At 47.0% G+C, this 18,144-nt stretch overlaps 1 protein-coding gene across 1 annotated transcript in view; it reads right to left on the bottom strand.

Moving 5' to 3' along the window:
• Window positions 1-16,264, bottom strand: part of LOC119436171 (zip homologous protein 2-like) — a 74,632-nt gene extending 58,368 nt beyond the window's left edge. The window contains exons 1-5 of the mRNA XM_037702936.2: window positions 16,076-16,264; window positions 15,911-15,972; window positions 15,784-15,846; window positions 15,615-15,671; window positions 13,146-13,204 (exon numbers count right to left, since the gene is read on the bottom strand). Coding sequence (XP_037558864.1) covers window positions 13,146-13,204; window positions 15,615-15,671; window positions 15,784-15,846; window positions 15,911-15,972; window positions 16,076-16,187 — 353 coding nt within the window. The 5' untranslated portion in view covers window positions 16,188-16,264. The remainder of the gene's footprint in view (window positions 1-13,145; window positions 13,205-15,614; window positions 15,672-15,783; window positions 15,847-15,910; window positions 15,973-16,075) is intronic.
• Between the last annotated feature and the right edge of the window lie 1,880 nt (window positions 16,265-18,144).

Genomic DNA, 18,144 nt, shown 5'->3' with positions numbered 1-18,144 from the left:
GAGCGTGCACTAGAGGGCGCTCGAGGAAGCAGGTTTCCTCCGCGCGGACATTGATTTCGCCCACATCGATTGGGCTAGCCGCGTTATCTCAGCGCACGTCAGAAAAACGCGGCGTATCGGGATGCAGTGCGGGGAAGAGGGTGCGAGGGGAAAAAAAAAAGGCACGCGGCGGACAAAAACGCATCTCGTAAACGTGCCGTACACCTTCTACAGTGTCGGTATCTTCGAAGGTCACGTGACCGAGATCTCGGTGCGCTGATACGCACGCACGCGTGGGCCGCGGCGAAGGACGCGCGCAGTCCGCGGAGTCGTCTCTTTCGACCGAGCACCGGCGCATGTTACCACGGTCGTCCCGGTTCGCCGGGCTGTGTCGCCGCGATAGCATGCAAATAGCAAGGGCGCTTTCCTCTCTATAGGGCTGAAAGGGAGGAGTCACAGGGCGGTGGAGATGAAGGAGCGTGTCGGCGGCGAGGTGAGGGTCGCTTGCGCCACGCTTGCGCCACGGCTCGTCTGATAGCATCGTCAAAACCAACAGCGCCGATCCCACTGTCTCTAATACCGGGCCTTTTATTCGGCGAACGAGACGCGAAGGGCTCGTAATGGTTTGTCGAAAGGATCCGCAAGTCCGTACATTAAGCCACGTGGCGTTGCATATATCGCCGCCCGTTTCGCGAACACGAAACGCTGCGATATGGGTTCCACAGCGAGGGGCGCGCTAATCCTGCTGGACGCACACAGGCCGGGGGCATGCTACACGCGTATCATCTCGCGCTCTATCCGGCGTCGTCTACTTTTCTCTCCAAGTTCCGCTGGGCGCATATTATACCCGACTTGGTAATGCCCGGAAAGGCTGTGCCGGCTAAGCGGTGACCTTGACCTCGCGCATAGTGTTTAAAAAAGATATGCTCGCATCTGCGAGCGAATTTTATAGCGGAGTCCTTCAGTAAGGACACGGGCGATACAGCCTAAACGAAAGTTGGTCATTCCACGCCAAATATATACCAGACGTGTCGCTCGACTAACTCAGATTATCGTGTAAAAAATCATGGCTATTTACTACCGTGATCAAAGTCATTTCCTAGTATATTCTTGCTGAAAAAAAAATCATTGTCATGTGACGTGCTTCCAAAGTTTGCTCAAGTACATGAAACACGGCTCTGCGAGAAAATCAGTATAAAAGTTATTTCGGTTTGTATAGTTGCACAACTTCGCCTGCTGAACCTACAAAGGTTCAGTATGCATGTGGTGGTGTTCATTGGCAACTGCGGTTAGAAAAAGTGCTTTAAGGACCCAAAATTTTGACGAAAATTTGCCAAATTACTATTGACTTGTTATTGTAACTATGTTACGTGAATGACCTACAGCTGTGTTTTACAGTAAACGTCCCTTTGCGCCACTATATTACATGGTTTTTCGAAAAAAAATCATGACAAATATGCAAAAATGTTGGTTTTGGTCCGCTTCCGGCCCTGATATTTGCTATGATGTGGTCAATGTAAAAATTTAACTTTAAATAAATTCTGTGGTTTCACGTGCCAAAACCGCGATCCGATTATGAGGCACGCCGCAGTGGGGGGCTCCGGATTAATCTTGACCACCTGGGGTTCTTTAACGTGCGCCCAATGCCCGATACACGGGCGTTCTTGCATTTCGACCCCATCGAAATGCGGCCGCCATGGCCATGATTCGATCCCGCGCAACACTATAGCCACCAGTCCACCGCGGCGGGTACCATCCACGTAAAAAATATGACACAAAGTGCATTAGGTAGGCCTGCTTGTTGGCCTTTCCATCGTTATCTCATCTCGATTTTTGTTTTAAGCGAGATATGATTTTTTTTAATTAGACCCCTGCACCACGCTCGGCATAGTTCCATACCGCCATTGCACCGCACAGCGCAGTGGCTGTCGTGCTTCAGTCAGTCAGCACGCGCAGCGTGGGACCGTAACGCGAATTTCCTGAGTAGATGAGGGTTTCACTGTGTTGCCCAGTCCTATAACGACCATTATAAAAACTGCATTTGCCTTGTCCTTGTGTCGTACGCTCAAAGCATCACGATGCTGCGGTTGCCGAACATCGCAGTTCAGGAAAAAAAATCTTCAGAAACCATATCGACGGTGATTTTCTATGCAAGCGACTTGCCCGAACACGTGAACGAAAGAGCGAGTGAGCGAGCGAGAGTGGGATAGTGAACGTGAGAGAAAGCGAACGAACGTTTGCCTTGCCGAGTCCGCGACCACCGACCTACCAAGAAAACGGCCGAAAGAGACAAAGAGAGCTATTCGCTTTAAAAAGAAATAATCCTGCTTGGACGTAGGTTTAGTGCAGCGCTCCCCCCAATTAAGGAAACCAAAAATGTTCACAATTTGGAGACGATCTCGACATGCCCTTTCTTTGCCGGATTGACATCGTTTAAGAATATAAAGTGTCCAATCAAGAAAGTCGCTCTACGCAAACAACCAAGTTTCCGGCCTAGCAAGTTCGTCTTTCGATGTCTGGAGCTAGTTGAATAAGAAAGTTCGCGGCCGTATATCGAGTTCCTTCCGAACAGGACAAGGTTGTTTAGAGAACAAAGGGCGGGACGTTTTTCCTGCGTTACATATGATATCAGCAAACAGTGCAGATGATGATGACGACGATGATTATGTAGCTGTAGTAGTGAACGTGACGTTAGAGTTAACTTGCTTCGGGACAGGCGTCCTCCTAACTGCCCCATGCACACCTTCTCACTAAATTTTTGTCGCAGCTGCACGTGGAAAAACTCACCGGCACAGCTTCACCGCTTTCTACATCTTTAAGCGCGAGACACACGATGCGATTTTGCGTGCGATCCGTCGTACGACGCGTCGCATCGGCCGCCGCACTCAACAAGTTCTCAACATATTCTGCCGCATACGGCCCCGGATCGTACGACTGCCCGATCGGTCGGACGGCCGCAGCCAATGACAGCGCCGCCAGCGTGTACGTCATGGTCTCGTGGTAGAGCCGGCGGGGCGGAGCCGGCGAGCAAGCGCTCCGATCGTCCCGGTACTTTTTTTTTTTTTTTCCTGGTCGAGACGATGGCCTCTTTGCCGCTGACGGCGGCACAAAAATCGGTTACACTTTGTTTCTGACCCGAAATAACTGATAGAATGAAGTGAACTGAAAATTGTGCATGTTATAAAACATTGCGCGAAGTAGTAAATCGTTGACGTGGTATCGATTCGGAAGCTGTCAGCGCAGACGCCGCAGCAGTCGTCTATGCGAAGCGGCTCGCCTGACTGACGTGTTTTCTCATCGCTACCAACGGCGTCGGGAAAACTAATTGTATTGCCACTTATGAGCGACATAAATGTTCAGACGTTGATTGGGCTGACGAACATGGGCGCTTTATAACGAGCTGCGGACGGATCGCAAGGGTTGTCGACCCCGGATCCGGCGGCCAGCGAGCTATAGTCGGGTACAACTAAGGGGACAGGAGAGGCCCCGTCCAGATGACCGAAGCGCAGCAGCCGATTTCCTCCGCGACTAAGGAAATAGTCCCGCTGACGCGACTCGCCCCGGCTTGAAGCGCAGGCTGCCATCTTCTCCGTCGGCGGGGACACCGGCCGTCCGGCTCATGACGCAAGTCTTTAGTGCGCGCCCATTGGTGGAGGCTCGTATACATCCGCCTTTGAGGGGGCAAATGCCGCTGCCTTCTAAAGTTGTACCCGACTATAGGCCTATATACCGTCTCAAACGATCGCAAGCTCGCCTGGCTTGCTCGTTCGCTTCCGTCCGCACCGATAAAATCAAATGTATTGCAACTAAAGCGCGACATAACTGTGTACACGTTGTACTGACCAACGTAGGAGGTTTATTACGAGCTACAAGCGGTCGTGTCACAAGCGACACCGGTCTCGGATTCGGCGGCCCAGCGAGCTAGGCCTGGCAGCTCCTAGCCATCGGCGGCTGTCGACGGAGCCCACACTGCGGACGCGGCCTTGCGGAAACACGTCTACGCTGCTCGCACAGACGCGTTTTTATTGTGATCGTCTGTGCGAAACTAGAGAACTGTGCAAAGACGTTTGTTTTCACTTTGTGAAGTTCCGCAGTATTCCGAGCGTCCATGCAGGGCCGCCGGTTGTGGGCGGAGCTACGCACCGCACGCCGTTCCTACCATGTGTCACGAATCGTCGTATGCGGCAAGTCGGACTCCGACGCGTCGTACGACGGATCGCACGCAAAATCGCACCGTGTGTCTCGCGCTTTATCCGGGATAAACACGTCCTGTGGGCCACTCAGGTGTGTGTTCTTAAGTTTTTCAGAGAGGCGTGCCAATCGGAATGCAAGAAACAAAGACGGGCTGCGACAAAATAATACCCCAGTCACACGGGCACTTTCAAAGACGTTTGAACCAAAGATCCTTTACTTCAAGGGATATTGCGCGCTGTCACACGAGCGCATCAAAGGAGGCCTTCTCGAAGGGAGCTTAGAGTCAAAGGAGTCCGCATTCGTCCTTTGAAATCTCAAGGGAATACTCTCGAGCCTAGAGGGTGTCCGATAGCAGAAATAACAATGTTTATAAATACGGAAGCTTAATTCTGACCTGTTTAGAACAAGCTTCTAAGTACTAAATACTAGTAATAAAATACTAAACATTTTTGGGACACCCGCAATATCGATCATGAACTCGCCGGTACAGCAGCGTCGGCACGGCCTGTCATCAGCGGAAACACATTACAATAAATACCTCTGTATTTGGTAAAGTAACGACCTTACTACGCGTACATTTCGTTTTGATGTTTCAATGTAATAGCAAAAGTAAATATCGCAGAAAAAGTACTGCATAAATTTATCGTAAGACGCATTTGGGCCCATATTTTTTATTACTTTTGAGGTGACGGCAGCGCTAAGGATACGTTGCGGTTTGTGTTAAAAGCTTAAACGGAGACCGTGTAGCACTGACACATATCCCTTGAACAAATTTTCCTTTGAAAGCTCTATGCTCCTTAACTTCAAAGGACCTTTGGCACGCCCATGTGACTGGGGTATAAGTGAACTCGAAGAACACTTGTCCAACCTCCCGGCTTCTGGCACTCTGTGTCAGGTACGAGAGAAAAACAAGGCAAAGACAATATTTATAATGATTTTTAGGACTGGGCAACACGGCCATGACCTCAGGTGCTGAGGAAATTCACGTTACAGTCCCACGCTGCGCGTGCCAACTGCCTGAAGCATGACAGCCAATGCACTGTGCGGTTATATGGTGGTATGGAACTATGCCGAGCATGGTGCAGGGGCCAAATTCAATAAAAATTATATCTCGCTTAAAACAAAAATTAAGATGAGATAACGATAAGGAAAATGTAAGGCCAACAAACATACACTTTGTGTCAAATTTTTACATGGACCACGTCATTGTGAAAATCAGGAGCTGAAAGCGGACGAAAACCGACGAAAACCGACCGACGGTTCGTAATGTTGTTCTTTCTCGAAAAATCGGCACAATCTCGACATACGGCATTTTAGCGCAACCAAGGAAACAAAAGGACTGAGATGGAGTAGAAGAGGAGGATAGTGAACAGGGCGAGGCGCTAAAAAAGAAGTAATCCTGCTTGCACGTAGGATGAGTGCAGCGCTTCCAATAAGGGTAACTAGAAAGCTTCACAATTTGGAACCGATCTCGACATGCACTGTCTTTGCCGGAGTGACATCAAACGATGTCACTCCGGCAAAGTATAAAGTGCCCAATTAAAAAAGTAGCTCTGCGAGAACAGACTTCAAACGACATTTTCGTTTTAGCGAATTCGACTTTGGGTTTCTGGAGCTAGTCGAATAAGAAATTCGCGGCCTTAACAGCAAGTCTCAGTACAATCTATAGGAGAAAAAGAATGTTTACTGCAAAGTGCTCTAGAATATTCAAAGCTCTAGAACATTCAAACAAAATAATTATAATGAACAAATCAATAGTAATTTTGACAGTAAAAATGGTCAATTCGGCAGATGTTTGTCAAATTTTGGGGCTCTTAAAACACTTTCTCCAACCAAAGTTGCCAACAAACACCACGCCATATTCAAGTCAAACCTTTGTGGGTTCAGCAGACGAAGTTGTGCAGCTCTACATATCAAAATAACTTTTATATTAATTTTCTCGCAGGACTGTGGTTCACGTACTTGAGCAAACGTTGGAAACCCGTCAGATGACAATTATTTTTTTTTTCCAGCAATGTAGCAAATAGCCATGATTTCTTACACGAAAATCTGGGATGGTCGAACGACACCTCTGGGGTACACTTGGCGTGGCATGACCCGATTGCCTGTCGGAAGCGGGTCGTCGACGGAGGCAATAATTTTAATGATTGCTAGGTTATGTCAGCACTGTAGGGCTTACAGAGGTTGGGTAATAACTAAAGCGGCCCCCATGGCGAGACAAGGCACAGACGGTCATCCACACACAAGAGTGAATGCGCGACGGCCATATAGGCGTCGAATTCAGCTGCTGTTTTCGAAAAGAGCCTGTATAACGTGCATATCAATCACTTGGCGAGGAGCGAAGCGAACAGTAAAATCCGTTACCAGGCCAGCTTGACAAACGGGTCCTAATGAAGAACAGAGCATGTGCTACCGATATGTAGAATATAGTCTGCGCGGAGTGTGAGTGGAAAAAAAAAAGGACTGAACTTCAAATAGGAGAAGACGCTGAGTTCCACAAAGTTATCGCAGAAAAAGAGTTGCAATTCACGAAGCTTTTCGTTCGCAAGTGCTCTTTGCCATTGGTTGGCAGCCCTGGCTAATAATATGTCCACCAATATAGATTTGCTGAAAAATGCTCTGGAGAACAATTATATCGTAAGAGCTTTTCACGGATATGAGCCCAGAATGCGGTTGTCGCAACCGGTAATCTAACGCATGACCCTCGCGCTGAGCAGCAGTATTCATATAGCCCCTGAGTCACAACGCCGGGCCTTTAGACTTTGCCTTTTTTCGTAACAAAAAAGAAAAAAAAAGTGGGAAAGTCAATGTTGCATGTTAAATTGTTGCCTATTATGTGTACTTTTTAATGAAAGCTATACAAATTTAAGCGGTCAACAATATTCTGGGCCCGTATTTACAAATCGCTGTTACGCTAGAATTGTCGGTAAGAGCAAACTCCAGCAAAACCTGATGCGGGACATATTAGCGAAGGAGGGCGACCAGTGGCATAGAGCACTTCCGAACGCAAGCGTTGCGAATTCGGCCCTTAAAGCTTTATTTGTGAAACTTGAAACAAGTACCGAAGAGAGCACAAAGGAGACTACTCATCTCTAGATTTCTTTTTTTATTATTATTATTATATATGCCCGGGCCATGCAGGCATTCAGGGGATGGCCGGCGTCCTTAGCCAATATATATATATGTATACAGTAGTTTTGAGTCTCCTGACGCGGTGCAATGAGAAAAAAAAATAATTTGAAATAAAGATAAAGCCACATAAACAAAACAAACACAGAAAGAAACGGATACTATATAAAATTGTAGCTGTGCCCATGTTTCGCTCTTGACAAAACGCTCTTAATGTGTTTGCGTGTGTGTGTGTGTGTATGTGTGTGTGTGTGTGGTCACTGTGATGTGCAATGTCTGTGTGCTGCCAACTGGAATTGGCGGCCAAACACTTGTTGCTAACCAAGTCTGTGTAGTCACGCTCTAGTTGACGGGGAGCCTGCGCTGCACGCAGATCACGGACACCATCTGGAACTGGCCGGTGCATCACCGTTCGCGGGACTTATCGTCCGCCAGGTGCGCATCAGGACCACTACCTTGTTCACCATCAAAGCGCACACATCGCCGAGCGCAGTGCCCTCCTATGCCTCCTATTATAAGAAGGCACGTCGGAAAGTTCCCAAGTGTGGTTTGTGGCCAAATGCTTGTCGCTAACCTGGTCTGTATTGTCACGTTCGATGTGAGTGTGCCTTACTAGCGGAAGTTCTATACTTCATTTTTTTTTCGGCTGTGTCGTATATCCCAACTGTGTGCCTTTGTAATGGGTATAGACCTATGCACGTATCGTGGTCGCGTAGGTTGTTTTGCTGGAAGCGGCAGACCCTGACAAGGTAGACCAGCTTCTTACCATTGTCAGAGATATCGCCGCGTCTAGCGAAAGGTTTCAAACAGATATCACAGGGAAGGCGAAAGACGTCCAAATGAATGTAACAGGCATAAAGAGGCGTCTTTCCAAAATGGAAGGATCCCCCGGCACTGGTGAGGTAGCTGAGATGCTTAAGTACACCCAGGACAAACGGAAAAGTATACGTATAATCAAAGCAATTGGAACAGTCAAGCTTAGTAGTTGACGACTTCAATAACATATTGAGTCGAAACAGCCTTACTTTTAAAGGCATTCCTGAGCAAAACTATGAGACATGGAAGGACACGGAAGGACTTGTAACATAGTTTGCATCTAAAAATTTAGGAATTGCAGTGGGAGAAATTGAACGTGCTCATATGATATGGAAGCAAAAAAACAGACCACTCTAGGCAGATCATTGTGAAATTCCTCGACTTAAAAGACAAAAGCAACATACTGAAAATGCGTTCAAATTAAAAAAAAAAAAACTAAAATAGTCTTGAGTCTGGATTGAAGAGGCTTTTTGGCCCAGGATGGAATTTATTAGGAAGAAGCTTCGATATTTAGCTCGTAGCAAACAAAAGCCTGGCGAAAAATTCAAGCTTCTATTTGAGAATCTTGCCCTGAACAATACGATTTACGTCTTTGACCATACCACTAACGAGGTAACTGCCCTTCCAAAGCGTCATGCACCCACGAAAACCCAGTGACGAAAACACGAATGCCGGGATGCTTCTCTGTCAATTCTTGTGTCAAACTTCCGTAATCAATTCCTTAAGCAAGAACACCTATGTTCCCATGTTGAATCGTGTTCGGCAGATATTGTCTTTAGTACAGAAACCTGCATGGTTATCACGCGTCATTACAGACCGCGAGTTGTCCTTGTCTGGTCAGGTTTCGTTATTTAGAAAAGACATGGTTGAATCACGAGGTGGCGGTGTGTTAATTGCAGTAAAAAAAAATAGTGTGGAACCTTTTATCGCTGAAACTGATTCTTGTCTCGAAATTCTGTGGCTAGCTCTGTTTGCCTGCACGTGTGCCATTGGTGTCTGCTATCGCTCACCTAAGAAATTAAATTCTCGCGTTTTACATGCCAAGACCACGATATGATCATGAGGCACGCCGTAGTGGGCGACTCCGGATTAATTTTGACCACCTACATGGGGTTCTTTGACGTGCTCGCAATGCACGCTACACGGACGTTTTTGCATTATTGCCGAGCGGGGCGCGCCGCTCTGTGATTGGTAGAAACGCGGCTTCTTGCGTGGGCTGATCCCGGAGACAGTTCACAGCCGCGCCAAAAACACTAACCTCAAACTGCAGCTGGAAAAGGGGTTTGTGTTTGAGTTTCCGCGTAGCATAATTATGCTTTCTCCTATATTCATATTTCTTTCTCGTATATTGAAATTACAATCTAATGCTATCATGTCTGTAGGTTGCGTGTAAGTCGTACTTTACGAGTTTTCTGACGCATTTTACTTTGAGAAATTCAGTTAGATCAGTAACGCCTAGGCACCACGTGGAGGGCCTGCATGGGGGATGCGTGGTTCGGGATGACATTGCTCACACGGACCATGCCGCCGACGCCGCCACCGGATTTCCCGCGACACGGGGCCCTTAACGTTATCGCGTTAATAAATAAATTGTGCGATGTGTGTTAGAAGTTGTATAGGGAAAATCTTGCATTTAACATTTAAAATTTCCCAAATTATATGACACAAATGAAGTTAAAAATGAAAGAGTCGTGTTCATACTATATTCAGTAGGTGACGTTGCTTGCCAAAAAAACGCCGTGATTAATGTGCTGCAGCACTTGGGTGAACAGGAATTGATCAAATAGATCGAGTCCTCGTTAGGTGTTGACGCAGTCAAGAAGTGGAGCCAGTATATATATATATATATATATATATATATATATATATATATATATGAAGAAAATAGCGGAACGTTTGCGAAAGCCGCTAAAGCCACACGTGTGCTTGAAGAGAAAAATATTTTGAGCTATTGGTCATGTTTCGAGGGCAAGCCAAGTGTTCTTTTGCTCGTCTATTTTTTCCAATTACTTCCGCGTGAAAGTTCTAGTTCCTAATTTCTCAGTGTTACCTCATCTTATATTATCTATTTTCTAAACTATATATCTGCTCTTCGTGTTAAGGCGCAGAGTGCCGTCATCGCGAAACATATCTAATGGAACAATCCGATGTCCCGCCGCGGTGGCACACTCTATATGGCGTCCTGCTGCTCAGCACGAGGTCGCGGGTTCAATTCCCGGCTGCGGTGGCCGCAAAAATGCTCGTTCGGTGAAAATGAATCTACAGCCTTCCACTACGGGCGTCTCCCATAGCTGCAGTGTTTCTTTTGATAGCCATACCCCGTGAATCGATCGAATGATCAATCGACGGTGGTCCGCTTGGCGTCTTTTTCAGATGCGCTCGTCTTCATCAGCACACGCTCGGCCTTTGTGCTCTCCAATAGTTCCGATAGCTTCGGCTCCTCTAAGCCCCGACGGCCGAGCTGCCACGCGATCATCTGCGCGCTGTTCCTCAAGTGGAGACGGTGTGGGCCGTATCTCCTAACGGGATCCACTTCCTTTTCGATTCTTTTTTTATTCGCCATTTGTCATTGGCTCGGACGCCACCGTTATCGCTGGGATCGCGACACTCGTTGCGACGGACGAAAAATGAAACACGAAATGGGTCGTTACAGAATACGTCCCCAGACCACGGCTGTTTCGTCACCACGACTCAGCCGAGCTTTCCCGACCGCCGCGCCTGTCATCACCGCGGCTGTGGGGCGAGCTCCCGAACAGGCGCCCTTAGGACGAAGGCGTCACTGGTGTTTCTCAAGGTTTCTCCTGATGAATGCTTTCATCGGGGCAGAACATCGAGAGAATTAAGGGAGCTCTTCTTTTGAGATTATACCTTTTTCATTTGGCCCACCGTGCGCAGGCACTGTTCAATGCTTTCTCACGGTCACGTGGGCCCTTGTGGGCTTCCGAGTACATGACAGAAACACCGAACCGCGCATCACGCCCTCGTTCATCACAATAGTGACTCCGTTCTCTGCTATGTCCAAGGCAATGGCATGAGTATAGTCGAATAATAACCTATACGGATGCGCACACCGAAATTATACGAAGGCGGGGCTGCGTGGTATCAGGGCCCGTATACACGACATTTCTCATAGGTATGTGCCATTCGCGGTTGGCGATCGTCTAGTTATCAATAGGAGCTTCCGCACGCTGGCCAATAAGGAAACGCTCTTACGCAAAACTGGCCGAATTCGCTCGCATAAGTATACTGTGTGCCATTGGCCGGCCTCCCTGGTTAATTATACGTCCAACATTACGCCTGGCTGGCATCATGCTCTCACGAGCGGTTCCAGCGTAAGAGCTTTCTTGTGAAGAGGGGCACCGCTTTTTCAGCCATGGCAAACAAAAAGATTATTCACACAAGCGAAGACTGTTGCAGCTTCAAGATGACCAGCAGAAGCGGTACTACCGGGTGTTTCAGCAACTATTGCCTGTAATTATTAAATATACAGGATTCGAGGCACAAACCAATATTCACAACAGGGACGGACAAAGGAATACTCTCTAACTGATCATTTAGAAGCCTAATGAAGTAAAATTTAGTAATAAGCTTTTTATTGCCACCGCAACTATATGGACACCCAGGCGCCTTTCCGCCGTCGGCATGATGTTCCGTTTGCAGGATGGCACCAGTTTCGAGATATTATTTCCCAAACTGTGGGACGAAGTACATAGGCGTTCCAGTCACTTTTGTGCTCAAATGCATAAAAGAGCGTTTTGTTAAAAAAGTGTAAGTATATCAACAGTGCATTTTCCGGCGAGTATTATGATGCATATTTCCAAATATGATGTCATTCCGGAAATTCATTTCAAGTGGACACGCCTCGCGAACTCACTGCCTACAATTTGTAATTTACAATATGTGCCGTAATTACTGAAGAAATTTGTGATTTTTTGGTAATTAGTTGAATATGTGTTTCGATTTCTGGTGCAAGTAATGTCCGCCTCTCTGAATAATCCAGCTCAAGGACTTGAATTATGTTATCTGCAATAGGCGATTTTTAAAAATACCATAAAACTTCAAAATGATCACCCCGTGGAACGGAGAGACTTACAACTGCCTTTTTTATTTTATTTTGCTTTCTTACTGTCCCTCTTATATTCAAAAAGGGACATTGTTAGGGCAAAACATTGAGGACCACATTAAATCTGCTTAGCCTATGGACCTGCTCAGCATTGCAGCCTGAACATTTTTGCTAGCTTCTGGGTGCGGGCCTTCATCATTGTGTTAGGTCCAGTTGTCACATGTAGTTATAATAAAGCGCTATCACAAAACACTGCCTTATTCCATGCGCAACACAGACCGAATCGCGCACATTTAACACATTTTCTGTTCAATGCCCACAGCGGAGTTAAAAGGCGTGTCTATGGAGAGAGAACGCACGTTTACACCGACGGATCGCTCTCCCCCGCCAGCTGTACACGTGACGTTGTATCCTGGCCATACTTCTCACAAATATGTTCAATGTGTCCCATATGATGATCGACGTCCACGGCAACACACGTGCACGCGCGCACCTCTACCATCCCTATTACAAACACACGCTAGAGAGCACGCTGTACTAAACAGCGAGGCACAAAGAATTGCATATCCAACAACGCTATCCAACACGTTGAGGACGGACCAAGAAAACTGGTGTGTCAAGTATGTGGCAAATACCGGAATTCATGTAACACTTACTGGGAAAGCGCCAGAGCACTCTCTTCGCCCATTTTAACTCGTTTAAAGGTTCCACGCTCGCCCTTCTCATCGCTTGGAAACCGTATACCGCTCTACAGTAAGAGCTACGCCTAGACAACGACCACTGCTTTCGGCCCAGATAAAACACGTCAACGGGTCCAGACAACTGGACTCAGTGCCCAGCTGAAAATATATTTCTCTCTGTAGTGGACGTGACAGCATTTTTCCAAGACCGCCGGGTCTGCTTGGCCTGCCTACGTTTTCTCTATCTCTCTACCTCTCCCCTTCATGCAAGAACGGGTACTCACTGCTTGTACTTGATCCCCAGCTCGGTGGCCTTCTTATAGCTCGCCTTCAGCGTGCTCACCTGGACGTGAATAAGCGTGTATCAGTTACCAGGAGTCAAAGGCACTTTTCACGAGTAGACAGCAGTTGTTCAATGGACATTTGGCAGAGAAGAAGCATGCGTATCCTTTATAATTATGTCGAGCCGAGGAGAAGGGGTGCAATTAAGCCGACTGGGCTTGGCTATAGTAAATGTCATTCATCGTTGATACAAGCTAAAAGCGATTAAATAAAACAAAGATCAGTATCACGGCAATGAAGGCGAGATATTGCTTATCTGTTTAAAGCACTGACATAGCGCTAGGGAATGTTTAAGCTGGAACAATAAAGCCACACCCCAACCCGACCCAAGCTGTCGTGATCGAAGGGGATTAACGATCTATGTGGATACGATAATACCATGCACTTAAAAGAGCGGGAGCGATAGGCACCTTAAACGAACGTCGAATAAGATTAATTACGGTTCCAGATTAAACTATTTCTGTCGATGAGACAAAGAGCATTCAATACAGACCTCCATGTCATCGTCTATGTTGATCTGAAGAAGAACGGCTGAATGGGCGAGTTGGTGGTTTTCAATGTTATTTTTAAATAAAGCCGGCAGATCCCACGCCCTGTGGGAATCGATGTTATGCGAAGCAGTGTGCGGGGAGCCTATACCAAGTTAACGAAACGATCATGAGAGCACCAAGACGTAGGCGGCTGTTTCATGACCTACATGACTCGCATGTCATGACATTCATGTCATGCTCTATCATTTATGTTCGTCCTACGCTTTTTTCATACTATGCCAATTTTGGTACCTACCAAGTTAACGAAACGACCATGAAAGCACCAAGACGTAGGCGGCTGCTTCATGACCTGCATGACACGCATGTCATGACGTTCATGTCATGCCCTATCATTCATGTTCGTCCTACGCTCTTGTCATGCTATGCCAAATTTAGTACCTACGAAATTAACGAAACGACCATGAGAGCAGTAAGACGTAGGCGGATAGATAGATAGATAGATAGATAGATAGATAGATAGATAGATAGATAGATAGATAGATAGATAGATAGATAGATAGATAGATAGATGCTCTCAAAGTGCGAAATATTCGCCAAGAAATGCTGTGCACTTAATAGCGCTACCGACACAGGACACAGAAAAGAGAGTGGACACGCACTGCGCTGTCTATGTTGTCTATGTGTCTATGTCAACATCTGTGTCGATCCTGAACACTAATGTGATATTTGTGTTCTCTTTATTGTGTGGTTCGATGGGCCTATAACTGCTTTCTATTTATTTTTACATTACTTTAGAACAGCAGACTGGGTTGCTGTAGGAAATACTACATTTAGAAGAATGATTAAAACGCTTTTATGGGATGTTCACATCATTTGAATAGATATACACTCTGTATGCAAGAACGTAATAAATGCCATTTACTGTATACGAATAATAATAATGTGAATAAAGCGAATAAATACATAAAAATTTAAATTAATAAAAACAACAAAACAGCGCGATTCACAGAGTCAAACAAATGGGGTGCATCTAGGAAAACAACGTAATCAAAGTCATTTTGTTCTATTGCGTAATTTAAATAAGTGTGAAAAAATAGCCCTGAGATTTCATTTCATTACGCATTTAATTTTCGTTACGGTTCTTTAAAACTGACTACAACCATGCCACTTCGCGCTAAAACTCCTGAGATAGATACACTTTTCTTCTAACTTTATATTCGCACTAACTTATTTCGTCGCATTGAGTTAACTGTACGTCACAAAACAGACCATGAGCTGGCGCAGAGCGAAGGGATTCGGATTAATTTCGGTGTCACTGGATAGGCATTGGTCGACGAACCGGAAAAGCTTCCTGTGCGCATAAAGCAACAAGGAAAAAACATTGAAGCACGCTTAAGCTGAGAGTGGAACGCGATAGCATTCAAAGATCCCTGACTGGAACGCTATGCACGAAGGCGAGCTTTCTGGTAGAAACGCGGCCTCTCGCGTGGGGTGATCCCGGAGATATTGCACAGCCGCGCCGAAAAAAAATGCATAATTTTCAGGTTTCCGTTTTTGTTTCGTGCCTTTAATATTTCAGTCTGAGAAGACATAAAAGGCATGCGCTGTGGGTGTTTTGTTTCATGACATTTGTTTGTGGATTGTCATTCTCAAAATACCGAGGAATAGCTTTGCCAAGAATGCGAGACAAGGTATGAGCAACAATAATGATAGAATAGTGTGGCAAGATAACCCACATATACCGCCCGTCATATATGAAGGCGTGGTATATACATGTACCTAAATATATTCGGAGGGCCTGCGTGGTTCCGGATGAATTTCTCCGCCACCCGCCGACATCGCACGCCGACGCCGACTGCCGACGCCGGATTTCTGCGACACGGGGCCCTCAACGCTATCGCGTTAAAATTATGTTCTCACCTCTTGTCTCAGGCACGCCGCTAGCCTGACGAGTTGAGACACCTGGAATTCAGTGATCTGTGAAAAAAAAAACAAAAAAAAAAAAAAAACAAGCAGCGGTGCAGGTAAAGACACCCGTTAAAGTAAAAGGCGTTCAGGCTGCTGTAACGAGTGACTGCGATAATCATACCATCATTGCTCTTTGTATAATCTGTTTAGGGTCCTTGAAAAGCTCCCGGACATCCTGACTCATCTGAAATAACATCTCTATGAGAACACCTTTTTGCAGACAACGCACAACAGAACGTGGTACATACGGTTTGAGACAAGGCAGCAGTCGTGCATGTTGCACTGCACATCTTGCACGAGTTCCGAGTGCCTGAGCAGAAGTGCAAAATCCAGCGGCAAGTAAATCTCCAGGATCACATCACATGCTAAAGATAGATGATACTAAAATGATTACAAATGCAACTCATGCTTACAATCTTCCTTGCAAGTCTCGCAGTATACATGGGCGCATGTTGTGACGTAAAACATTAGCGTTCTCGATGGCTGCGCAAAACAGTTGTTACAGTAGACCAACTTGTTCATCATGAATCCTGTGGTTCAGTGAGCAGCGTTACAAATTAATCCAATCCTACAGTTCAGGCGTCAAAAAATCTGACTACGAACGATGTTGACGACCACAGTATTTCACTAGAACTTCAGAGTTTACAACGTTTTCCTGCACCTCTGAACGCTGTGCGTCCTAATGCGACTTCTGCTAAAGCATTCTGGTTCGCACCTTTTGGTTCCATATTTATCATAATGTTGTTCATGGAGAAAATGTTTCATAAATAGATTATAAACTTTGTAATTACCGTGGCAATCGAAAATTATAGCGCTTTTGTGAAATCATATTTGCCGGGCAGAGTTCCGGAACGCGCCGCACCGCCTTTTCGCGAGCCCGCGCCGCCAGCGCTGAATCGGCCGCGCGCGGCGCGCCGCACTTTCGTACCATGACAGAGAGGTGCGAGGTCTGTTGGGTCTGTTGCTTGTGAGCGGGTGAGCGGAGCGCGGGATCGTGCATCGTTCCGCGAGCGGCGTCAGTCAAATAAAACTCCGGGCGGAGTTACGGCGCGGCTGAGGAAAGTTGTTCTACTGCTGACGAGTAGTATCCGACGAGCTTTACTGAACTATTACAGGCTTTCTCGCTTTCAGACTAAAAGTTTGCGTCTGTGCTGAACTCGGAAGTACGGCCTCTAGGCCGTCAAGCGCATCGCGGCGCATTGTATGAGCGTAGCGTGCGTGTGCGTGCGTGCGTGTGTGTTTGCCTCCAGAGTGTGACTGCTTGAGCGGAGAGAGGCGGAGAGTCGGAAAGAGACCGGCTGCGAGCATCGACGGAAGCAGACACCGCAAACTCTCGAGAAGTTCTCAAGTAACGGGTGCGGACCACACCGACTGGCACTATGACTTCTCGGTTTACGGTGTCCAAGACCGAGAAAAATCTGCTCGCCGATGACGCTTCGGCCGAGCGCGGCTACGGTTCCACGGGCCGCGGCAGTACGTCGGGCTACGAAGACGCCGACTTTCACGGTGAGTGATTTTTTTTAGAGCTGTTGCGCTCTTGTTTGCGACGCTGCCTTCTCCGCGTAACTCTTCGTTAAATTTATTCGCCCCCCCCCCCCCTTTTTTTTTTTATAGCGGAAATTTGACCGCTTTATGACACTGCACGAGCTGGAGCTGTCGGCGTCGTGACTAGGAACGATAAGCGTTGCGGCGTGTCCCGCTGCGCGGGCGTTGGAGCCTTTGAAATGCTCCAAGGAAACAATTGAAGGAAAAAACAAAATAAGGAGGCAGTCTCTCGCCTTGATGGCCTTGCTGAAGTTCAGGTTTTCAGGCTCTTTCGCTCCCCCCCCCCCCCCTTTTTTTTTTTTTTTTTTTTCTGCTCCATTTCTCGTGCCACCGCGGCAATCGCGCGTCAGGCGGTTCGTTTGATTTCCCCCGATGGTGAAGCAATTTGTGAGCGCGTCCATCTTTAAGGCAGGAGAAGAATTTCTAGGAAGTAATAAAATCGTGAGAATGGAAATGAAAGAAAGTAACCAGCTGTTGGGACAGCCGTCTGTTTTCTCACTGCGTCCGATATGACCACCCCTGGCTCAGTTCAACTCGCTTCTAGAAGCGGCAGCGACAGGAGGAACATCAATAAAAAGAACCTTCACTTTCCTCTTTATTTCGCTCAGCAGGGGTTTAGCGGAAATCGAGACGGACTGCTTGGACAGCGCTGGGCGAGCGCTGCTCACGCCGGTCTCCGTGTCGGTTTACCGGACGGGCCAAGTTAGCTTTGTCGTGCGTTTCGAAACCGTGGACTAATACGCCGGCGGCTCCGTGCGTGAAGCAGACGACATAAACGCGAGGCGCCGTCAACTCTGTTATGCTGGCGCGGCCGTATAAGCAGACGGAACGCCATGGTTAAAGAAGAGAAAAGGAAAACAATGAACGGAAGGAAGCGAGCTTCAGCTAGTTTGGTTCGTGCATTGCTGTTTTTTTTTTCTGTTTTTTTTTTTGCCCA

This window comes from Dermacentor silvarum, chromosome 1, assembly GCF_013339745.2.
Source record: "Dermacentor silvarum isolate Dsil-2018 chromosome 1, BIME_Dsil_1.4, whole genome shotgun sequence".
NCBI classification, from domain to species: Eukaryota; Metazoa; Arthropoda; class Arachnida; order Ixodida; family Ixodidae; genus Dermacentor; species Dermacentor silvarum.
Note: the sequence above shows the minus strand (reverse complement) of the source record. Positions and strands in the feature narration are given on the sequence as shown.